Source organism: Danio rerio, chromosome 10 (genome assembly GCF_052040795.2).
Source record: "Danio rerio strain M-AB ecotype USA chromosome 10, GRCz13ab, whole genome shotgun sequence".
Lineage (NCBI taxonomy): Eukaryota > Metazoa > Chordata > Actinopteri > Cypriniformes > Danionidae > Danio > Danio rerio.
Genome location: NC_141030.1, coordinates 47,478,966 through 47,505,000, shown reverse-complemented (window position 1 = coordinate 47,505,000; position 26,035 = coordinate 47,478,966). Strand labels below are relative to the sequence as shown.

Below are 26,035 nucleotides of genomic sequence, written 5' to 3'. Positions count from 1 at the left end.
GAGAGTCATGAGCCAAAGTTAAATTTACCAAACTGTATTACATCAAAGTTGCCGTGAGTAATCTCCTCATTTATTTCCTAATACATTCATTCATTTTCTTGGTAACACTTTACAATAAGGTTCATTAGTTAATGCATTTACTAACATGAACTAATCATGAACAACACATGTACAGCATTTATTAATCATAATTGAACATTTACTAATGCATTATTAACATCCAAGTCCATGCTTGTTAACATTAGTTAATGCACCATGAGTTAACATGAACTAACATTGAACTACTGTATTTTCATTAATTAACGTTAACTAGCATGAACAAATACTGTAGTAAATGTATTGTTCATTGTTTGTTCATCTTAGTAAATGCATTAATTAACATTAACTAATGAACCTTATTGTAAAGTGTGACTATTTTCATTTTGGCTTAAGGCTGATTTATACTTCTGCGTCAAGCGCACGTGTTTGTTACGGCGCAGCCTACACGTCGACGTATAGCCCTACGCCGTGGCTGTCGATATTGCTGACGTGCACCTCTCAAAAAATGTAACTAGACATTGCAACGACGCGTAGAGGAAGCTCTGTGATTGGTCGACTTGGTAGTGCTGACGAGTCTGGGCAGGACCGAGAGCCACGCGAACGGCGCGAGCCCGATGGAGCGATTGTTTACAAGTGTGGAGTCCTGTGAAGGAGCTCCGGATGGAAAGTTTTGTTTTGTGTTTACGTCATAGTCAAAGTTGTTGCACGTCCGCCGATTCCTGCCTCAAAATAAGCGAGTTACACTTGTACATTCAGGAAGCATTCAGAATGAGCAAAACAGCAGCGAAGAAACTCGACACAGAGGAACATTTACACCTCACTGCCAACTAGCGTTTCAGAAGTGTTAATGCAGACCAACAGAAACAGCGCACACACGTATGAATGCACAGCCACGCGCGTTGCATGCGCCACGGGTCACGCCGGTCACTTGATGCAGAAGTATAAACCAGGCTTTAATCCCTTTAATAACTCGAGGGTCGTTACAGCGGAATGAACCGCCAACTTATCCAGTACATTTTACGCAGCGGATCCGCTTCCAGCAACAACCCATCACTGGGAAACGCCCATACACACTCGTTCCCACACATACACCATGGACAATTTGGCCTACCCAATTCCAATATAGCACATTTGTTTGGACTTGTAGGGAAAATCCACACCAACACGAGGAGAAATGCCAACTGACCCAGCCGGGACTCGAACCAGCGACCTTCTTGCTGTGAGGCCACAGTGCTAAATTCTGAGCCACCGTTTCGCCACAACATTATTTGACAGTACCAAATATTAATTAATAATAATATGTTTAAAATGTGTCTACATTAAAATATAATAGTACATTTAAAGTAGAACAGCCCAAATCTCACATCTATCTTTCAGATTTAAAGGCACAGTTCACCCAAAAATTAAAATGCTGTCATCATTTAATAACGCTCCACTTGTTGCAAACCTGACTTTCTTTTTTCTATTGAACAAAAAATAAGATATTTTGAAGAATGTTGAAAAGCCATTGACCTCCATAGTATTTTTATTTCTTACTGTGGATATCAGTGGCTACCAGTTCTCCATCATTCTTCAAAATATCTTCTTTTGTGTTCAACAGAATCTCTGTTGTCAAGGTAAATGGTGAATAAATGCTCATTTTTGGGTGAGCTGTGTCTTGAATTGTGAACGGGGCTCATCTCTCCTCCTATTGAGTGTTTGCGTGTGTGTGTGTGTGTGTGTGTGTGTGTGTGTGTGTTTAGTCTGCTGATGTCAGGCTTTGGCATGGAGCTGGTGTAGGGTTGCTGGGACGCTGCTGGTGGCACTGGGGCAAAAAATAGCCTTGTAGGGCCATGGCTGGGGCCCGAGACTGTGATTGGCTGCGGCCCCGGAGCCTCCCCCTCAGCGGGGTGATTTGTTGGACAGGTGCAGGGGCCCGACAGGTGGACATGACTCGAGTGAGTGGAATTACTGTGTGCCAGAGATCTGGACGCTTGACGGGAAGAGAGAAACACTGAGAGAGAAGATGAGATTCAACTCTACATTTAACTCTCTAAAACCATGAGGAAACTGATGAAACAAGATGAAACTGTCTTATTCTGATTGCGGAAACTGAGGTCAAGCTTATAGAACAGAATAGAATAGAATAGAATAGAATAGAATAGAATAGAATAGAATAGAATAGAATAGAATAGAATAGAATAGAATAGAATTGGACTGAGCTGAATAGAATAAAAAATATAGGACAGAATATAGTAGGATAATGTAATGTAATAGAATACAATACAATACAATACAATACAATACAATACAATAGAACAGGACTGAGTAGAATAGAATAAATAATATAGGGCAGAATAGAGTAGGATGACCGGATAGAATAGAATAGTATAGAATAGAATAGAATAGAATAGAATAGAATACAATAGAATAGAATAGAATAGAATAGAATTGGACTGAGTAGAATAGAACAAATAATATAGGACAGAATAGAGTAGGATAATGTAATAGAATACAATACTATACAGTAGAACAGGACTGAGTAGAATAGAATAAATAATATAGGGCAGAATAGAATAGGATGACCGGATAGAATAGAATAGTATAGGATAGTATAGTATAGAATAGAATAGTAAAGAATAGAATAGAATAGAATAGAATAGAATAGAATAGAATAGTATAGAATAGAATAGAATAGAATAGTACAGTATAGTATAGTATAGAATAGTATAGAATAGAATAGTATAGTATAGAATAGAATAGAATAGTATAGTATAGAATAGTATAGTATAGTATAGTATAGAATAGAATAGTATAGTATAGAATAGAATAGTATAGTATAGTATAGAATAGAATAGAATAGTATAGTATAGAATAGAATAGTATAGAATAGAATAGTATAGTATAGAATAGAATAGTATAGTATAGAATAGTATAGTATAGTATAGAATAGAATAGTATAGAATAGAATAGTATAGTATAGTATAGAATAGAATAGTATAGTATAATATAGAATAGAATAGTATAGTATAGTATAGAATAGAATAGTATAGTATAGAATAGTATAGTATAGAATATAATAGTATAGTATAGAATAGTATAGTATAGAATAGTATAGAATAGAATAGTATAGTATAGTATAGTATAGAATAGTATAGAATAGAATAGAATAGTATAGAATAGTATAGTATAGAATAGTATAGAATAGAATAGTATAGTATAGTATAGAATAGAATAGAATAGTATAGTATAGAATAGAATAGAATAGTATAGTATAGTATAGAATAGTATAGTATAGTATAGAATAGAATAGAATAGTATAGAATAGTATAGTATAGAATAGTATAGTATAGAATAGTATAGTATAGTATAGTATAGAATAGTATAGTATAGTATAGAATAGTATAGAATAGAATAGTATAGTATAGAATAGTATAGAATAGTATAGTATAGTATAGTATAAAATAGTATAGTATAGAATTGAATAGAATAGAATAGAATTGTATATAGAATAGAATAAAATAGAATAGAATAGAATAGAATAGAATAGAATAGAATAGAATAGAATAGAATAAATAATATAGGGCAGAATAGAGTAGGATGACCGAATAGAATAGAAAAGAAAAGAGTAGGATAACACAGCATAATAGAATTGAATATTTGCACAGAATAGAATAATATAGGCTAGAATAGAATAGACCTAAACACTATATAATAGAATAGTATAGGTTAATGTAGAATTAAACATTATTATAATATTGGACAGAATAGAACAGAATAGAATTACAGTATATACTGTAGGACAGAGTGGAGTAGAGTACAGTCAAATAGGATAGACTATAACAGGATAGTATAAGACAGAATATAATATGACAGTAGGATAGAATAGAATAATATTGGACATAATAGAGTACAGTAGAATAGAATAGAATAGAATAGAATAGAAAAGAGTAGTATAGAATATAATAATATGGGATATTCTGTCCAATATTATACTATCCTATTATGTCCCAATTTATTGTATTCTATTCCATTCTATCCCCCAGAATAGAATAGAATAGAATAGAATAGAATAGAATAGAATAATGTAGGACAGAGTATAGTAGAGTACAGTTGAATAAAAAAGGACAGGATAGTATAAGACAGTATAGAATAGAACATGACAGTAGGATAGAATAATATTGGACAGAATAAAATTATATTGGACAATGTAGGATATAGACAGAGTAGGAGATAATAGAATAATATGGAATAGAAAATAGAACAGAACAGGATAGTATAAGACAGTATAGAATAGAATAGATAAGAACAAAACAGAATATGACAGTAGGATAGAATAGAGTAATATTGGACAGAATAAAAAAAATTCTATAGAACAGAATAGAAGAGTTTATGACAGAATAGGATAGAAAAGAATACCTTAATTAATACCTTAACCACACACACACACACACACACACACACACACACACACACACACACACACACACATAATTTAAAAGGTGTACATGATGAATCCAGTGTGTAGTTAGAGTCGTGGTGTCCTGATGGTGTTTGGTTTAATGTCAGCAGAGTGAGGATTTACTGTCTGTGATGTGGAGTTTAATAGAGTGATCTGGAGTGGTCAGGCTTTGAGGATCCTCTGAGTAATCACAGTCTCCTGTTTCACAAGTTGGACAAGCTGCATTTGTTTTCAGATGGAGCCCTCATGTGGACAAACAGGACAGCGCTCTTTTTTTCAGTTGTACAATTAATTTAGGGTGACACAGAGGCTCAGTGGTTAGCACTGTGGCCTCACAGCAAGAAGGTCGCTGAGTCAGTTAGCATTTCTGTGTGGAGTCTGCCGGGTGCTATCATTTACAGTGCATAACTTTACCTTTATCAGCACATAAGCAAGAAGAACACTTGTATTCTATACACCACTCAACCCTGAGTGTCTCTGTTGTCAGTGATCTGGCAGAATACGCAGGTAGGCGGCAGCACTGTCAGTTAACCTTTCTATTCTGAGCTCAGAACATGAACAGCCCTTAACAGGACCATACCACTGGGGTGCATCCTTTACACACGTGTAATGTTGATGGTCAGTAATTTATAAATCAATTAAATATTGGGCCACAGAAGCCTACTCAAACTGTACACACAGCAAGTTTATAACAAAACAACCCATGTATTTAACTATGTTATGACTTATTGATCATATACAGCAATTGTTTATAGTACAATATCACATGTAAAACAGTACCAAAGGCAACCCATATCCCATATTTGCAATTAATTCATTGTTTTTCTTTCGACTTAGTCCCTTATTTATCAGGGGTCGCCACAGCGGAATGAACCGCCAACTATTCCAGTAAATGTTTTACGCAGCGGATGCCCTTCTAGCCGCAACCCAGTACTGGGAAACCAATACTTGCAATATAATTTATCTAATAATTGCAATTTTTTATGCGTGTTTGTTTCAGACGCTGAGGAAGAAGGGTCTAAACGGCTGTGACAGTCCTGATATCGATGCTGAAGATTCAGGCCACAGTCCAGAATCCGAGGACAAATATCGCAAAATCAACGAGGACATCGACCTGATGATCAGCCGGCAGAGACTGTGTGTAAGTGCGCAAAAAATTCAACAGCATCATTTTGGTAAAATTCTGCAGATTTCTGCGGAATAATTGTGTGAGTATCACGACTAAAACCTTAATATATGAAATAAAAAGTAATACATTTTTAACTTTTATTTAATGTTTCAAATGCAGATCCAATTAGATTCACTTTATTTGGTTAACAAAGCAGGTCTCTCATATAATATCTCTACTAAAAGACAGAAAATACGACTGTACAAACTGCATTGTACAAAAATCTGATGAACATTTTCATATTAGTCAATAATATTACTGTAATTAATTAAAAAAACTAAATACATATAGATTTACACACATTTACTCAAGTAAATAAACACAATTAATGATGGGCTAAAAATCTGCAGAAATCTGCGGAATTCTGCGGAAAATCAACGGAATTCTGCTGAAAATCAGCGGAATTCTGCGGAAAATCAACGGAATTCTGCGGAAAATCAACGGAATTCTGCGGAAAATCAACGGAATTCTGCGGAAAATCAGCGGAATTCTGCGGAAAATCAACGGAATTCTGCGGAAAATCAGCGGAATTCTGCGGAAAATCAGCGGAATTCTGCGCGCGCAGATTCCGTGTGGGCCTTATTAGTGTTCCACTCAGGCCTGTCACGACATCTATTGTTTGTTCTCACCAAAATATATTGCGATAAACAATATTATTGTCATTTAAAGCTCATTTTATGCCACTCATCACTATATAATGTCAGAATGACAATATGATATCATCACAATGCAAGGACAGTCATCCAAAGAACACATCATATTTCATTCTGAAGAATATTTGATTTAATTATAGTCATTTTATCAGTTTGATAATGAGGAAACACATATCTTAAATAAATAATAATAGATGTGAACACAAAAGTGCAGGTAAAGAGTATCAGAGGCTGTGAGATCTGCTGCTAGATCTATTTACAGTCGTCAGACACCCATATGAGAATATACTATAGTAACTTATAGTAAATACTACTGTGTTTATTGACCATTCTGACACTGACACCTCCAATAGAGATAGAGATGTTGCACAATCAGCTAGAATTGCTTTTTATGTGTGGTTGATATATATTGCATCAGCAAAAATGACTGAGCTCATGTCCATGTGTGGTGTGATTAGTCCATATATTGATTATTGTAACAGGCAGTGGCGCAAAAAGGGGGTATGCAGTATATGCGGCGCATAGGGGCGCCACACATGGGGGGCGCCATTGTGCCAAAACTATTTTTGAAATTATCCATATTAAAAGTTTCAAATAATATATACACACACACACACACACACACACACACACACACACACACACACACACACACACACACACACACACACATATATACATATAAATATTTGTTAAAAATGTTTATTTAGCATTTTATACGCGTATAATATTGTATTTTATTAAATTAAAAAATCATTGCACCATTTTTCATACCATTTACATGTTTTTATGAATTTATTATGTATCATATTGATTCATCAGACCTTTTGGTAACTTCTTAGCTCAAAACTATTTTAAGTTTAGCTACAAACAAAGTTATAACATTTCAGCTAAATAGAACATTTGTTTGTTTCTGTTTTTTTTTTTACACTAAACATTTGACAGTCTTTTTATTTCACTTTTAGCAGTTTCAGTCAATTGTTCTTGCAAATACAGACCTTACACTTCTCAAAGTATGCATGTGAGAAGTAATTGCAATGTTCTTTTGCCCTTTAGGACTCCCATGTCTATCATTTTGTTTTGACAAATGGACAAAATACTGTACAAAAAGTCCAAAAGCAAGGCTAGTCAAGGTGATATAATCATTTAGTGAGGGAAAATTTAATTGAGAAGAAATTTGGGGTGGTATGAGATGCATTTCTTTGCGACTTAACATGCTTAATGTAATCATACGTTTTACTACTTCATACTATTTCAGTTGTGTTCAGAACTGCGAAACTGTATTTTTGAAGCATATTGATATCTTTATGAAAAAATATCTTTAATTTATTGATGGAAATATTTTCCACATTTTATCACTTGCCTGTTATAAAATATAGTTGGATTGAAGGGGGGCGCGCAAAAGTTGAAGCCGCACACCCATCAGTAAATGTGCAGTTGCGCCCCTGGTAACAGGTCTAGTTCCTCTGATATTTTAAAGGGACAGTTCACTCAAAAATGAACATTTGCCTGTTTATTTAGTCCCCCTCAGGCTTATTGTAATTGTATTTGTTTTGTACTTTGTATTAGTCTTATAATTTAAGTATTATTTATTTTATCTTCTTGTTGCTATTTGGACTTTTTGGAGTATTAGGATTTGTCTTACTATTGTTTCTTGGTATTAATATGTTCTTTCAAGCATTAAAGGGCACCTATGGTAAAAAATCTACTTTTCAAGCTGTTTGGACACATAGATATATACACTAGATGTCGCCTGGCCTATTGTTGTCTATTTGACGGAATGCGTCAATAGCGCCGCCATCTTGCTACAGGGTAGCGCTCCTTTGAAATAATTGCGGGACCAAGGTACAGTGGAGGACTGTGGCCATCCAAAGCCAGAGATATACACACATACACATATATCTATGATCGGGAGTTTTCCTGGATGTTAGTGTGTATTTATTTTTCTAATTACGAATATTATAATTTTACATCACTTTTTCTACATTGATGGATCAGTGACCGCACGGGCATTCCTGACAAAAAGCTTGTGTTTGTGTGTACAGAAATGTACTATTCACCCTCCCTGTTAAATTTAATATAATCATGTCCTGAAACACAGCTCCTCTCCTGCTTTCACTGCTCATACTGACGGAGGGAGCGATTCGTTTGTGAATGAATCCCCCGAACGACTCTTTCACAAACGTTAGCCGACAATAATACAAGTTTCTGGCAGCGCAGCATCTCGTTGTCATATTTCTTTTGCATTGTTTGCTGATTTTATTCAACAAAACTAGCATAAGCCGAGTGTTTAGTGCGAGTTGGAGCTGCTTTGCCGTATGGTGAATGCAGTAAGTGTCTGTCATCATCAATAACGTTACCTGATTAGCACAAGAGTTCAGAACATACAAAAACAGAAAAAAACGTAATATTACCTATGAAATGTTCTGCCTTTGTGCTTTGTTTTCTTTGTTTGCTCGTTTCTACACCCGTAGACAGCGCTAAAGTCCCGCATCTTCACGTAATAACACTGTCTTGACTAGTGCGGTTGAATGACATTTGTCCTGGGAGCACTGTACCAATGTGGCGGCGCTATTGACGCATGCTGAGGGTCCCTATGCGATATCTAGTGTGTTGGTATAGTGTATAGACCGTCATACTGGGGTGATATGAACACACCCAGTCCTTTTTTTTCAATTTAACTACAAAAAAAGGGTCGGCCAATTGGAGCTGTTTTCAAATCGATCGCACCATTACGTAGGTCGATCCCCCCGCCCACCGAATTGATTGACAGCTGTGCGCATCAGCATGTTCCGGTAGTCGCGTGTATATGTCAACAAGACCAGACAGACATACGCAAAGCAACCGGGAATAAAAGGTCTGTTCTGTTCGCTAGGATCAGCAATCATCATCAAATGTGATTAAGAGTGAGTTTCACATGTTTAAAGTGTTTTAAAACAGAGTATGTGTGTAATTAATTACAGCGTTTTACTTCAGCTTTACTTCAGCACAGCCGCGTGTCAGAACAATTATAAAGGAAGACACTTCAATCCCGGTTTGTGGAAGTTAAATCAGGTTTATTTTGTACATTAGCATAACAGATATCCACACAGTACTGGAGGTTAGCCTTAACTAATCTAAGCGCGCTCTGTCTGTCTGCCTGCCTACCTGTGTGTGTGTGTGTGTGTCATCTGCGGTGTGCGTGTGTATCTGTGTGTATGTGTGTGAGACTCATCAATGCAACTTCACAATACTGATTAGTAGGTTAGTTCTTACTGTAGTATCTCACAAACGCTACGTGAGACCTCCTTCCTTTAAGTCTGTCTGTTGTCTGACGCAGCTGAGGGAGGAGGCATGTAGAAACAATAGGCGGGAAAGACTCGTCTTAAAGGCGCAGTACGACAAAACCACCCCCTGCTGGAAATCAGTATAAAACAGCATCTTGTAAAAGGTATAATGAAAAATCTGATGGGTGTTTTGATCTGAAACTTTATATACACATTCTAGAGACGCAAAAGACTTATATTAAATCTGAAAAAAGGGGTAACCTAGGTGCCCTTTAATATAAATAGTGACTGCATATGAGAACATATAATTGGCCTAATTTACTGTAAACTCTTATATTTGGGTCAACTGTAATATACATGATTCAGGAATGCGTGTTTGTGAATGTGAAATGTCTGCTTTACGTAATGGACTGATTTCCATGCATTCTGTTTTCCAGGCCATCCCTCAGTCTAACTACGACATGCCTGTCTCCATCCCCGTCAGCAACCCCAACAGCCTGATCTACGGCCACCCAGGAGCGTCTCTGGGTAACCCAAACCTGCTGCCGTTGACCCATCCGTCCCTGCAGAGGAACAGCATGTCCCCTGGAGTCACCCACCGGCCCCCGAGTGCAGGAAACACAGGTACCTTGCTCTCCGCTTAACCCGGGACTCCGGATTTTTCCTCATTCTGACGTATTTTACAGAAAAAAAAGTTGGATTCGGCAAGAAAATCCTAGTAGTTTTATTTATCAGGGGTTGCCACAGTGGAATGAACCGCCAACTCATCCAGCATATGTTTAACATAGTAGACGCCCTTCCAGCTGCAACCCAGTACTGAGAAACACCCATACACATTCACACACACACATACACTACAGCCATTTAAGTTGATCAATTCCCCTATAGCGCATGTGCTTGGACTGTGGGGGTTACCACGCCAACAAGGGGAGAACATGCAAACTCCACACAGAAGTTCCACTGACTTAAACTTCTTTGTTTAGCTGCTTTGACACAATCTACGTTGTAAAAGCGCTATAGAAGTCAAGATAAATTGATCTTTACTGTGGTCTGTGTGTCCACAGGAGGTCTGATGGCTGCAGATCTGGGCAGCGGGGCGGGCACCAGCACTGGTAAGATCAGCTGCCGTTGAAGAATCAGTTCGAAAGTCAATAGTTACTGTAATTTAAGGGGCAGTTCACCCGAAAGTTACAATTCTGTCAACATTTACTCACCCTTTACTAGAGATTCTGTCTTCTGTCCAACACAAAAGAAGATACTTTGAAAAATGTAGTAAAATATTAGAAAAATAATTCAAATGTATTATTATTTTTGAGCGATATGCTAATGGTCTGGGCGGCACGGTGGCACAGTGGGTAGCGTTGTCACAGCAAGAAGGTCGCTGGTACGAGCCTCAGCTGAATCAGTTGACGTGTCTGTGTGGAGTTGTCCCCATATTGGCGTAGGTTTCCTCCACAAGTCTAAAGACATGCACTATTGGTGAATTGAATAAGCTAAATTAGGGTATGTGTGTGAATGAGAGTGCATGGGTGTTTCCCAGTGCATGGTTGCAGCTGGAAGGGCATTCGCTGTGTAAAACATATGCTGGAATTGTTGGTGGTTCATTCCGCTGTGGCGAACCCAGTTTAATAAAGGGACTAAGCCGAAAAGTCAATGCATAAATGAATGAATGCTAATCTGATTTAATTATTTATGCTAAGCTAAGCTAAAAGTGCTTCCAGTTCCAGCAGACAACTGCTAAAAATGATAAAACTAAACTGGAAGTGCATTAATAAGGGGCGGCACAGTGGCTTAGTGGTTGGCAATGTGGCCTCACAGCTAGAAGGTCGCTGGTTCGAGTCCCGGCTGGGTCAGTTGGTATTTATGTGTGGAGTTTGCATGTTCTCCCCGTGTTGGCGTGGGTTTCCTCCTGGTGCTCCAGTTACCCCCACAGTCCAAACACATGCGCTATAGGGGAATAGATTAACTAAATTGGCTGTAATATATGAGTGTGTGTGTGTGTGTGTGTGTGTTTGTGCGCGTGCATGAGTATGTATGCATGTTTCCCAGTACTGGGTTGCAGCTGGAAGGGCATCCGCTGTGTAAAACATATGCTGGAATAATTGGCGGTTTGGAATAGTTGGCGGTTCATTCAGCTGTGGCGACCTCTGATAAATAAGCTGAAGGAAAAGTAATGAATGAATGCATAGTGCATTAATAAATGTAGCACAAGATTGTTCATACTTAGTTCATGTTAGTAAATACATTAATAAAGCTAAAAGGCTCTGATTGTCTCAGATTTAAATACTTCAGAAAATTAATTCAGTGATTTTTATGCAGTATAAAGTCGAGCAGTTAAACTCCTTATTGAGTAATTCGTTTTCAGACAGTAATTAAAGAAGAATTATTTACACATTTAGTGTTGTATTTAGTCATTTTCACACTGATCTCAGTACACACAGATCTGATTCAAAGTCTCTCTTGGCTCTGTTAGTTCCTCTGCGGATGTTTGCCCAGCGCACCGCTCTAGGATGTTGCGGTGAGTCGTCTTAAATAGTTTATTTAAAGAAGCGATTCATAAAAGCATGCTGAATTTGAATATGATGATGCCGTCAACACCACTGTTAGTAGAGAGGAAACGTGGAGATCTGAGACTGCGATTTCAACACTGAACATACAGAAATCTGATACACAGAAAACAAAAAATACTATAGTAATGCACAGTAAATACTGTAGTGTGACAAACATATTATGTACAGTAGCAAATACTCTGTTGTGGTGATTGTACAGTTGCTATGGTAACACAGCAACTATAGTAATTAAAAAAAAAAATCTGTTGTGGTGATTCTGTAGTTGCCATGGTAACACAACAACTATAGTAATATAAACAAATAATCTGCTGTGGTGATTCTATAGTTGCCATGGTAAAACAACAACTATAGAAATATAAACAAATTAATCTGTTGTGGTGATTCTACAGTTGCTAAGGTAACAACAACTATAGTAATTTAAAAAAATGTAATCTGTTGTGGTGATTCTGTAGTTGCCATGGTAGCACAACACAACAACTATAGTAATATAAACAATTTAATTTGTTGTGGTGATTCTGTAGTTGCCATGGTAACACAAAAACTATAGTAATATAAACGATTTAATCTGTTGTGGTGATTCTATAGTTGCTATAGTAACATAACTATAGTAATATAAACAAATTATTCTGTTGTTGTGATTCTGTTGTTGCCATGGTAACACAACAACTATAGTAATTCATTCATTCATTCATTCATTTTCTTTTTGGCTTAGTCCCTTTATTAATTAGAGGGTCGCCACAGCGGAATGAATCGCTAACCTATCCAGCACATGTTTTAAGCAGCGGATGCCCTCCAGCTGCAACCCATCTCTGGGAAAAAATCTATAGTAGTATAAATAGATAAATCTGCTGTGGTGGTTCTACAGTTTTTATGGTAACACAACAACTACAGTAGCGTTTTACAGTAGTTTTCTATAAATATAGGGTACTACAATACACCACGGTTTACTGCAGTAAAAAAAGTATACTACAGTATTTATTACAGCTTATCAGTTAATACTACTGTATGCTTGATCATTCATTCACAAAGAGATGTAAAAACTATAATATATGCTATAAATATATTGTATTTAATATTAACTGCTGTTGTATTTTTCATCTGGGGCTTCATGAAGTGAAATGGCTTTTTCACATTGTGAGGTTTGCAGGATTAAAGTGTCTGTATGTCTGTCGACAGCATCAGTTCATCAGTACACAGACTCAAATGTAGCAGAATCAAATAAAATATAGACGACAGAATAGTAATATCGTCATCTGAGCAGCTTTTATTCCTCCAGATGCTCGTCTGTTATTAGCATTCAGTGCTGGAGGAAGGAAAATATCTAAGACTGATTCTGGACTCGCTGCTTAAAAAAAAACATGACCACGTTTGGCAGCGTTTATGTTTTTTCTGTTGTTTTTTTTACTCAGTGATTTGTTGTGACAGATGGCAATGATTTACAGACGACGTCTTCAAAACGACCACAGAAATAATATTGTTACTGGAAACATAAAATATCTACAAAACTGTAAAATATCAGGAAAGCGACCACAGATTCAAAAAAATGCGACATGAAAGAGTTTTTTTATAAAGGTAGATTTATCAAAAATTGTGATTCATTTAAATCACAGAAACATTCATGATCCTAACATTTTAGAAATAAAATTATAAAATATAAAAATGAAAATACAATTATATTGTAATGGATGATTACCAGAAAAACAGAGTTGAGAAATCCACGTGTAGTTTATTAGAATCGACAAGCAGGCAAGGGTCAGCAGGTACAAACAGGAGCATAAGTAGTCACATGTAGTCGAGGTCACAGGCAAAGCAAACTATACAGGCGACAAACAACGTAAACAATGCAAGGGTCAAACATGGAGAGACTAAACAAGGAGGACGATTCGTAATGTTATATATAACAACAACAAGACTCAGCAATGTGTGTGAGAATAAGTGCTGTATGTATCCGCTTGTTAAGTGGTGACATACTGTTTCCGGGTCCGCCATTCATTTGAGTGGAGAAATCATTCGTTTATGATCACTTTTAATTCATATCACACATTAAAGTTAATTTTATATAAAATCATAATGTACACAACAATCCCTGGGCTTGCTGCATAACAAATACCAAAAAATTAACAATTTATAAAAAAATTAATCACTTTCTGGCCATCGGATGTTAGGCATGGACATATATAATGCGATCGTGATTTTCGAAAGTATTAAATCGCTTTGTAAACGTTTATTATTACCATTTCATGAGTTTTCTCATTCAGTTGAATAGAGCGCTTGGACCCGGAAGCCGCTTCGCGTGTCGTCACACTTAACAAGCGGAAAGTCCTGGTCATCAGTCCTTACAAGCTTCAGCTGTGTGTGTGCATCCAGGGGTGATCCGGAACTGGTGTGTGTGTGAGGTGCCTGATGGGATATGTAGTGCAGTTCAGTGGCAGAATTGTACTTTGGTTGACAGTACATGTCTTCCAGCGGTTTATGAGGTCTTGATCTCTGGTGATCATGACAAATATATATTTATAAATAGTTTTTAACACAACAAATGCATTGTGAAAGGCCAACTTTTAACAAAAACTTTAATATTAACTAAAACTAAAAATATTTATTAGCATTTATTTTTGTTTTATTACTTATTATCAATTCAGTTCATCTTTATGTGTGTAGCACTTTTACAATGTGGATTGTGTCAAAACATTATTCGATTTATAATCATTATTTTAATTGCTTTAAATGAAAATAAAAGATCCAGAACATTGGTAGACATTGGAAAATGTCATTAAATAAATGTAAAAAATATATGAATTTGTGAAGTAAATGTAAGTTAATAAAGTCATTATTTATACATTTTCTTTTCTTTTATTATTAGTTTTTTTAATTGTGTAATTCATATGAAAATAAATCAAATACATCCCTCTTTCTGTCCCCATTAGTGTTTTGATAATAATAATAGTTAGTGCTGTTAGATGATTAATTGGGATTGCATCCAAAATAAAAGTTGTCTTAACATAATATATGTGTTTGTGCTGTATATATTAATTATGTATATATAAATACAGACATGTATGAAATACAAAAGTAATATGCAAAACAGAAATATTGCATGTGATTAATTGATATTAATCACTGGACAACTCTAGTAATACTACAGTATTATTAGTGAAATGTGTAATACAATATTTCCCAAATGATGTTGAACAGATTCAGGAATTTTTCACAGAATTCCCTTTAATATTTTTTCTTCTGGAGAAAGTCTGATTTGTTTTATTTGGGCTAGAATAAAAGCTGTTGTCAATTGTTTTAATCCCATTTTAAGGTCAATATTATTCGCCCCCTTAAGCAATATTAGTTTTGGATTGTCTCCAGAACAAACCACTGATATACAATGACTTGCCTAATTACCCTAACTTTACCCTAATTACCCTAGTGAAGCCTTTAAATGTCACTTTAAGCTGAACACTAGTGTCTTGAAGAAGATCTAGTCTAATATTATGTGCTGTCATCATGACAAAGAGAAAAGAAATCAGTTATTAGGAGTTATTAAAAGAGGTTGTTATAGAGGCTGATGAATGCTGTCTGGTTGTCCTATAGGAAACGGGTACGGAAACCACCGCAACTCCCCTGGTCTGCTGGTCTCTCCAGGGAACATGAGCAAGAACCTGCAGGCCAAATCTCCTCCGTCCATGAACATGAGCCTGAGCCGCAAAACCGACCTGCGCGTCCTCATCCCACATGGAGCCAAGAACACCATGCCATCAATCGTAAGTTTACAATGAATGACACTCGCTGTAGAAACTCCTCCATAGTAGGGTTTAATATGAGTGACACTGAGAAAACACCTGGCTGCGTGTCCACCGGAGAGTTTTTGCGCTGCAGAAATGCAAGAAAGTCGTTACAAGCTGAAAGTCTTTTGCAGATACTAGCTGCGTCCAAAACCGCATACTTCCATACTATATAGTATGCTAAAATCAGTATGCGAGCCGAGTAGTTTGTACGAATTCATAGAATTCGAAAATCAGTATGCGAGAAGTACCCGGCTGGCTTACTACTTCCGGTGAGATTCTGGAGTGCGCATCCCATGCACGCTGCGCTATCCCATAATGCCACGCGAGCGAATTCATGAATGGGAGTAAAGTGACGCAAATGACGCAGGTAGGTCGCGTGACCATGACAAAATGGCGCATGTAGTATATCTGAATTCCATTCATACTTTTCACATTCATACTGTATAGAACGCACTTTTCTAATGGCCGAGTAGTACGTTTACATTCAAATGCAGCACCTACTGAGTAGTAGGCGGTTTCGGACTCAGCCTATTTGTTGTGTTGCGTGTTATAGTCCCGCCCCTCTTTCACTGTGATTGAATAGCTAGCTCAAATGTGACACTGATGGGCGCTGCAATATTCAGCTAGCAAAGTAACGTAAATGCTACAATGCAGGCACTAAAAAACATGGCTCCACCATTGAGTTTTCAGTCACGTGACCTGTTCGGAAACTTACCGCCTTGTTTTGCCCGTCCCTTAATGTTGTGACGACACGTGAAAACTATCAATTGACAACAAAAGAAAACAAACTCTCAGCTCGAGAGAAAACGCTTTGGTGGACACGCAGCCTCACAGCTACTATTAGTTATTAAAACTATGCTTGAAATGTGTTGAAAAATTGGTCGTCATTTTATGGTTGAAAAACTACACAGTGTTACTTTAAGCCACATGAAATAAAACACTATAGTAAGTTATAGTTGTTGTTTTTGTTGCATACTATAGTAAAATGTATTGTGCTTTATATATTATAATATTCACTAATAATAATAATTATAATTATAATAACAATTCCTTACATTTATATAGCACTACTGTTTGTTAACAAATGACCCAGCATACTGGAGTATTAAATATAGCGAACCGAATAAATACTGTAGTACTTGTACTTTGTTTACTACAGTAAACTGTTGTGTATTGTAGTATAATATACCATATATATATATATATATATATATATATATATATATATATATATATATATATATATATATATATACATACAGTTATATTACTGTAGTCGTTGTTACCGTAGCAACTGTAGAATCATCACAGCAGATTAATTTGCCAATTTATTATAGTTATTGTGCTACCGTAGCAACTATAGAATCACCACAACAGATTAAATTGTCAACTGTATTATAGTTGTCGTTACCATAGCAACCACAGAATCGCCACAACAGATTAATTTGCTCACTTGATTATGGTTGTTGTGTCACCATAGCAACTATAAAATCACCACAATAGATTAATTTGTTTATATTACTATTGTTGTTGCGTTACTATAGCAACTATAGAATGACCACAACAGATTAATTGGTTTATATTACTATTGTTGTTGCGCTACCATAGCAATGCTAGAATTCAAGCACTTTACCATACTTCACTAATGCGGTTCAAAAACAACCTAGTATTTGCTATAAATTACTGAAGTATTTCTTTCATGTGGGAACACTGAGGTAGATCCACAGCACATCATCACATGCTGCCAATGCCGTTTAAACTAGAACTAATTAGAACTGTATTCTTTTTATCTGCACACCAGTCGGAGGATGTTGACATGTTGCTGGTAAGTAATCCTGCACTGTTAAAACCAATCCAAGCAGCTTCAGTCAATTATTATTTAGTAATTCATTCTTTTAAATAGTACTTGAATAGTTTTTTTTTTTTAGTTGGCCTTAAATGTTAAAATGATAATGATATTGGCTCGGTTGAACAGCTTGTTTTTTTATTTTTATGAAATGATTTATTGTATTGTTTTTTTATCATTTAAGGATTAGGAAAATTTGTAGTATTAATAGTAATAATAACAATGTTAATAACAAGGTTGCAACATTATCTGTTTATGGGTTAAACAATCATCATCTGGTTATTTTAAGTGCCCTTAAGCTTTTAGAATCTTTAGTGTGAATGACGGCGTAGAATAGTGTACTAGGCTGCATCTGAAATTGAGAAATAGAGTATGTAGTACGTTCAAATTCCAATCATAATACATTCATACTGTATAGAGCATACTTTTCTAACAGCTGTGTTGTAAATTTAAATATAGTACATACTCTCTAGTACAGTAGGCGATTTTGGAAGCAGCCAATTGTATCTCTGCGCCCCAAATGGCACACTATACACTAAATTCATATACTATGCTGTTGAGTGGGCGACGCAGAGGCGCAGTAGGTAGTGCTGTCGCCTCACAACAAGAAGGTCACTGGGTCAGTTGGCATTTCTGTGTGGAGTTTGCATGTTCTCCCTGCTTTTGCGTGGGTTTCCTCCGGGTGCTCCGGTTTCCCCACAGTCCAAAGACATGCGCTACAGCTGAATTGAGTAGGGAAAATTGTCCGTAGTGTATGAGTGTGAATGAGTGTGTATGGTTGTTTCCCAGGGATGGGTTGCGGCTGCAAGGGCATCTGCTGCGTAAAAACCTACTGGATAAGTTGGCGGTTCATTCCACTATGGCGACCCTGGATTAATAATGGGACTAAGCCGAAAAGAAAATGAATGAATGAATGCTGTTAAGTGTGTATAGTGTCATCTTAAATGGAACATTTAATATTTGTTTACTATTTGGAAGCTTAAACCTTTCCCAGATGTCCAACATTACACACTTATTTTTAACAGTTAAATAAATGCATCATCGGTGTCTTAAAAGTGCATTTATTCGTTTTAGAATAACATTTCAGTGTGAATGCACTATTTACACTATTTATACTATATGCTTCCCTACTATATAGTAAATGAAAAACAGTATGCAAGCTGAGAAGTATGTCAGAATTCATAGCATTCGAAAATCAGCAAACGAAAAGCACCCAGATGACCTGCTACTTCTGGTGGGACTCTGTAGTGTGCATACAATGTATGCTACGCTATCCCATGATGCAACACGAGAGAATTCATGAATGGGAGTGAAGCTGAGTATGTAGTACATGCGAATTCCAGTCATACTACTCACCTTCATACTAAATAGAATGTACTTCACATTTAAATGTAGTAGCTACTGGGGTAGGGTAGTAGGCGATTTTGTACAAAGCCAAGTATTTGATTTGAAACACACCCAAATGTATCAAATCTCATTCCGCTGTTGCCATGGGGACTGTCGGCTGTAGTGGGAGCAGTGTATGTACAGTATAAGATGAGTGTATTGTCCAGTGATACCCTATAACTGGTCACATGATCAGCAGGTCTGACAGGTGTGTCGTTTGTCCGGCTGCTGTAATAAATGTGTTGTTTGTTTCCTCCAGAATCAGCGAATCAGCAGCTCTCAGTCGGCTCAGTCTCTCAGCACACCTGTGGTGTCTGTGGCCACGCCAACCCTACCTGGAGAAGTGATGGGCGGATACCCGTCTGCCATCAATACCTCATATGGGACAGGTATTGTCAATGCGTACTTAATAATAAATTAGTGCAGGGCAAAGATTAATCGTATCCAAAATAGAAGTTTGTTTTGACGTTATATATGTGTGTGTGTTTTATATACATATACATATATACGGTTGAAGTCAGAATTATTAGCCCCCTTCCATTTTTTTTTCTTCTTTTTTAAATATTTCCCAAATGATGTTTAATAGAGCAAAGAAATTTTCACAGTATGTCTGATAATATTTTTTCTCCCCGAGAAAGTCTTATTTGTTTTATTTCAGCTAGAATAAAAGCAGTTTTTAATTTTTTTTTTTTAACCATTTTAGGGACAAACTTATTAGCCGTTTTAAGCTATATTTTTTCTTGATAGTCTACAGAACAAACCACTATTATACAATAACTTGCCTAATTATCCTAACCTGCCTAGTTAACCTAGTTAACCTAGTTAAGCTTTTAAATGTCACTTTAAGCTGTATAGAAGTGTCTTGAAAAATATCTAGTCTAATATTATTTACAGTCATCATGACAAAGATAAAATAAATCAGCTATTAGAGATGAGTTATTAAAATTATTATGTTTAGAAATGTGCTGAAAAAATCTGCTCTCCATTAAACAGAAATTGGGGAAAAAATAAACAAGCGGTCTAATAATTTAGGGGGGCTAATAATTCCCACCAGTTGAGAAACACTGCTATATAGAACAAACAATCATTACACAATAACTTGCCTAATTACCCTAACCTGCCTAGTTAACCTAATTACCCTAGTTAAGCCTTTAAATGTCACTTTAAGCTTTATAGAAGTGTCTTGAAGAATATCTAGTCTAATATTATTTACTGTCATCATGGCAAAGATTAAATAAATCAGTTATTAGAGATGAGTTATTAAAACTATTATGATTAGAAATGTGCTGAAATAATCTTCCATATGTTAAACAGAAATTGGGGACAAAAATAAACAGGGGCGCTAATAGTTCAGGGGGGCTAATAAATCTGACTTCTACTGTATGTGCATATTAAATATACACACTACACACACATATATTATGTCAAAGCAAACTTTTATTTAGGATGTGATTAATCTTTTGTCCAGCTCTAGAATATAGAAATTAAGGATGCACTGAAATGATTATTCTGGGCTTAAATTGAAAATTCTTAATGCACTCAAAAATGCTTTGTAATAATTATTTGTTTTATTTTGATCTGTATTTTGTCTGTGAAAACTTTGGAAGTCTTGTCTTTTGTCAAGACTTGATACTTGATTTCATTACAACTTTCTTGTAATTGTGGTTGTGATATAACACAATATACCAGGTCGTAGCCAGCCTGGTCAAAAAGAGGTGGTTCTTTTTTCTCAAAAAGTGGACCTTTTTGGAGTTACACACCTCATTTTATATTTAATTATGGGATTTAAATACATTTTAAGCTCTATTTTTTATCTGGATTAGCTTGTCGTATGGTCATCATAACCACACTTTTTGATATACCAAAAGAAATTCCTAAAGTATTATTATAAAGAAATATGTATTTTTAAAATACTAATTTATTACTTCATATGCCATAAAAAAATAACCCATTTAAAAAGAAAAAAAAAAGCCTATTGTCAATTATTAGGCAAATTATAAATAACAAACTGCCCTAATTTAACTGATTTTATTACCATTTTAAATAAAATAAATTAATTAATTACATTTAAAAATTCATGGAAAACAACACTAGTCAAAATAGTATTCAAATTAAGTTTAATATGATCCGCTTTTGCTGCTTCACACCTTTTTATTGGTCATTTTTTAGTTTCTTGAATAAGGTCCAAGATTTAGAAAAAAAAAATACTTATAAACTGTTTTCTCGGTTTTAAAAGCAATATAGTTTTAAAAGATGTCGTCACTTACATCAGATTGTGTTTTCTTGCACAGCTGGATGTTGGACTCTTGAAAAATGATTCTTTGCATTGGTCAAAACTGGTTAGCTGAAGTCATGACAGCCAACACAGAATTCAGCTTGGTCTCAAAGCCTTTTCGATGGGTTATTTTCACTTATTGCGATGACACAGCAGTCAAAATAGGACAATTGAGCTCATGTATGGGACAAATTCTGGACCTTTGTCAGTGAAGGGTAGTTCTTTCGAACCCCCCGGCTATGGGCCTTTATACAACAAGCACTATTAAGAACTCGTTCAGATTGGTGCGAGTGTTGATGTGTCCAGCAGGTGGCGCCCTTGCCTCATCATTTCTCCTTTTCAGATCTGTTGCAGTAACACGGTTTTTCTTCTGATTTGATCCTCCAGAATATTCTCTGAGCAGTGGAGATCTGTCCTCTCTGTCTGCGTTTAACAGCTCCGCGTCTCTTCATCTGGGCTCCATGACCGGCTGGCCGCAGAACATGCAGCATTCTGGCCTGGGGCATCTGGGGTGAGCGGCACGCCACATTCACTTCAATACAACTCAATTCAACTCAGTTCAGTGGGGTATATGCACATGGACTTCTAATTTCAGTCAGCCAGCCCCAGGGCTTCCAGTGAATTGTAATCCCATACAAAACTCACCGCAAAACTCGCCGTGTTTAAGATCGCATTTCTTTAAAAAGAACTCCCTCCCTGAGATACAATATGAAGTGAGCGCCATGTCTTAAATATATGGAAATTCATTTTACCCCAGTATTTTCAATAGTTTCTGTGCTGGCCTGTGGTTAATGACAGCGCTTGCATTTAAACGGTTGTTCGTCTCTTTTTACGTTTTATCAATCAAATGGATGCTGAAGTCTGTTTAACTGGTTATATTTTATTTCATTACAACATCAATGCTGTAAAAGCAACCTAATGAAATAAAAATAGTCACATAAAGCATTCACCGGACATTCATCATTGGCTGAAAAACACTAGCTCTGCATAGAGCCCATTCAACTCAACTCAGTTCAATTCAATTCCTTTTACCAACATCGCACAACGTCAGCTCTGACACTCACTCTGACCACAGGATTAGACCACAACATTTTAAACTAATGTCTGAGATCTGAAATAAATCTAAAATTTTCTTTTTAAATTATTTTTTAAAATAAATTGTTTATTTATATATTTTTATTATATATTTTTTTAAATTTATTATTTTATTTAAAAAACGGAAAAATGTAATTAAATCAAATTTTATTTAAATTGAAAAGTCGGTAAGTTTTGCAAAATGCAGTAAAATAAAGAAAGTGTTATTTTAAATTTGTCTTTATTTAATTATTTAAAAATATATACTATTTTTAAAAATATATTCTTAAATTATATATATTTTTTAATTAACAATTTTCTATTTTAAAATTTAAATTAATTGATTCAATTTTATGTAAATGTTAAAGTCAGAAAGTTTTGTAAGATGCAATAAAATAAAGATTGTGTTATTTCTAAATATTATTTTTTATATTATTTAAATATATATATATATATATATATATATATATATATATATATATATATTTAATTTTAGATTTTTACATTTTTAAATGATTATCATACATTTTTAATTAAGATTTTTCTATTTTAAAATTTACTAAGAAAAAAAATTCGTCAATATTTTAATAACCAAATAAGAAACATATTTTAATATGAGCAAGGTTTCATGATTTGTTGGCTGCAACACTCAGAATTACTCAGAATTTTCTAATTTTCATGTATTTCTTGCTTTCTTCCACAGGAACTGCAGCAGTGCTCAGCTGTGCCAGAGCTCTGCCCTATCTCTGCCGTCCAATCAGAACTTGCACATTAAGTCGGAGCCGGTGTCTCCTCCACGGGATCGAGCGAGCGGGACCCCGGGGCTGTACGGCGTGCCCCAGCAGGCCCCGCTGCGGCAGGACTCGGGACGCTCCCCGGTGGACAGTCTAAGCAGCTGCGGCAGCTCGTACGACGGCAGCGACCGTGACGAACACCGCGCAAACTTCCACTCGCCAGTGGGACTGATGAGAGCAGCCGAAAATGAGCGGCAGAGCCCGTCCGTCAAGCGCATGCGTCTGTCCGAGGCCGGCTGGGCATCCTGAACACCATTGACAAACAGCCCTGTGAAAAAGTTTGCACCCACTATATATTGAGTTTCAAGCTTTTCTGTATTCGGACGTAATGCCAAAAAAATTAGATTGACCTTATTCTTCATATTTGAGCAGTCGTCCTGAACACTGCTGAGAAACGGCACTGTGAAAAAGTTTGCACCCCCCATATATTGAATTTCAAGCTTTTCCGTATTCAGACATTATACATAAAAATCTATTGACCTTACTCATATACAAGTGAATGTCCTGAACAATGCTAAGAAACGGCAGTGGGAAAAAGTTTGCATCCCCCATATATTGAATTTCAAGCTTTTCCATAATTTGACGTAATGCCAATTTCAAGCTTTTACTTATTCGGACATAATACATGAAAAATCTATTGACTTTACTCATTTACAAGTGGATGTCCTGAACAATGCTGAGAAACGGCACTGTGAAAAAGTTTGTACCCCCATATTGAATTTCAAGCTTTTGCTATTCGGGCGTAATACATAAAAATCTACTAACCTTACTCAATTACGAGCGGATGTCTTGAACACTGCTAAAAATGGCACTGTGAAAAAGTTTGCACCCCCATATTGAATTTTAAGTATTCGAACATAATACAAAAGAAAACACTGACCTTATTCTTCATAAACGAACAGGCGTCTTTAACACCACTGTGAAAAATTTTACACCCCCTCAAATTGAATTTCTTTTTCTCTGTATTTGTAAAAAAAATTCAACTTATTCGTCATATACAAGCGGATGTCCTGAACAATGCTGAAAAACGGCACTGTGAAAAAGTTTGCACCCCCCACATATATTGAATTTCAAGCATTTTCATATTCAGACATAATACAAAAAAAATTTATTTACCTTATTCATATATGAGCAAGCATCTTGAACAATGCTGAACATGGCACTGTGAAAAAGTTTGCACCCCCATATATTGAATTTGTAGCTTTTTCGTATTTGAAAGTAATACAAAAATATCTATTGATCTTATTCTTCATATACAAGCAGGCATCTTGAACACTGCTGAAAATGGGCACTGTGAAAAAGTTTGCACCCCCCATTTTAAATTTAAAGCATTTCCGTATTCGGACGTAGAATAAATTTCAAGCTTTTCAGTATTCATCCATATATATTCCATATTTGGACGTAATTCGTCCAAAATCATTTGACCTTATTCTTCATATACAAGCAGGCATCTCGAACACCACTGTGAAAAAGTTTGCACCCCCCCATATATTGAAATTCAAGCTTTTTCATATAATGTAATACAAACAAAAATCTATTGACCTTATTTATATATGAGCAAGTGTCATGAACAGCATTGTGATAAAGTTTGCGCCCCCCATATAGAGTTTGGAGCCTTATCGTATTCTGGCATAATACAACAAAAAATCTAATATATGTTGCGAACGCTTTTATTTGAGTATGGTGATGTGCATCCTCCTAAAACAGAATATTGAGTAGGGGGCGGGGCTTTCTTTTTGCACATAGTTTCCTCAGCTAACGGTAAAAGGGGCGTGGTTAAGAATATTGTTTCTGAAGTGCGGAATGAACCACCAACTATTCCAGCATATGTTTTTTTTACTGTGGATGCCCTTTCAGCCACAACCCAGTACTGGGAAACACCCATACACACTTACATGCACACTCATACACTATGGCCAATTTAGTTTATTCAATTCACCTATAGCGCATGACTGTGGGGGAAATCACCCGGAGAACATGCAAACTTCACACAAAAATGCCAACTGGCCCAGCCAGGACTCGATCCAGTGACCTTCTTGCTGTGAGGTGACAGTGCTAACCACTGAGCCACAGTGCTGCGCTTCCTACAGTCAGCCGCTCCAAAAAAGTTGATGGAAATTTAAAAAATTCATTATTTTTTATTTGTATTTATTTATTTTTTTGTGTTCACGCTAGGTGTATCTTATTTAGTATTGTAATTTTCATCAATGCCACATACTCTTCTTCATCTGAGGGTCTTTTATGTCAAATTTTAAGATCTTACCTAGGATCTGATCATATTTCATGTCCTAATAAAAGGATAAATAATCGGATTTAAACAGGGTGCACAAACTTTTTCACACGACTGTATGTGTGTTTATTCTGCGGAGTGTGCGTGCTGCATTAAAGTATTACAAATGATATATATATCAGGTATACGGGGCGGGGGGCGTGTTTGTGATTTTGGAGTTTTTTTGGGGGGGCGGGGCAAAGGGATATGCATCGCTTGTGCCACGTGTGGGGTAAAAAATTAAATTAAAAAACAAAAAAAAATGTAAAAACTACACCTGACGCGTGTATGTATGCATACAGGATTCAAAAGAGAAGTCTGGTACTCTTGTTTGGTAAAGCTACTTTTTAGTTTCAGTAATATATTATGCTTAATTATTATTATTAACTATTAAAAGAGGCGTTGACGTGTCTCTCAGTAATAAATACCCGATGCTCACTTGCAAATGTGCAGTTGAAGTCAGAATTATTCGCCCTCC

At 36.0% G+C, this 26,035-nt stretch overlaps 1 protein-coding gene across 1 annotated transcript in view; it reads left to right on the top strand.

Moving 5' to 3' along the window:
- mef2ca (myocyte enhancer factor 2ca) overlaps positions 1-25,803 on the top strand; it is a 108,785-nt gene extending 82,982 nt beyond the window's left edge. The window contains 8 exon segments of the mRNA NM_131312.2: positions 5,481-5,621; positions 10,005-10,191; positions 10,632-10,679; positions 15,720-15,889; positions 19,405-19,534; positions 21,808-21,931; positions 23,198-24,558; positions 24,743-25,803. Of these exon segments, the coding sequence (NP_571387.2) occupies positions 5,481-5,621; positions 10,005-10,191; positions 10,632-10,679; positions 15,720-15,889; positions 19,405-19,534; positions 21,808-21,931; positions 23,198-23,537 (1,140 nt within the window). The 3' untranslated portion in view covers positions 23,538-24,558; positions 24,743-25,803.
- Positions 25,804-26,035: the final 232 nt, after the last annotated feature.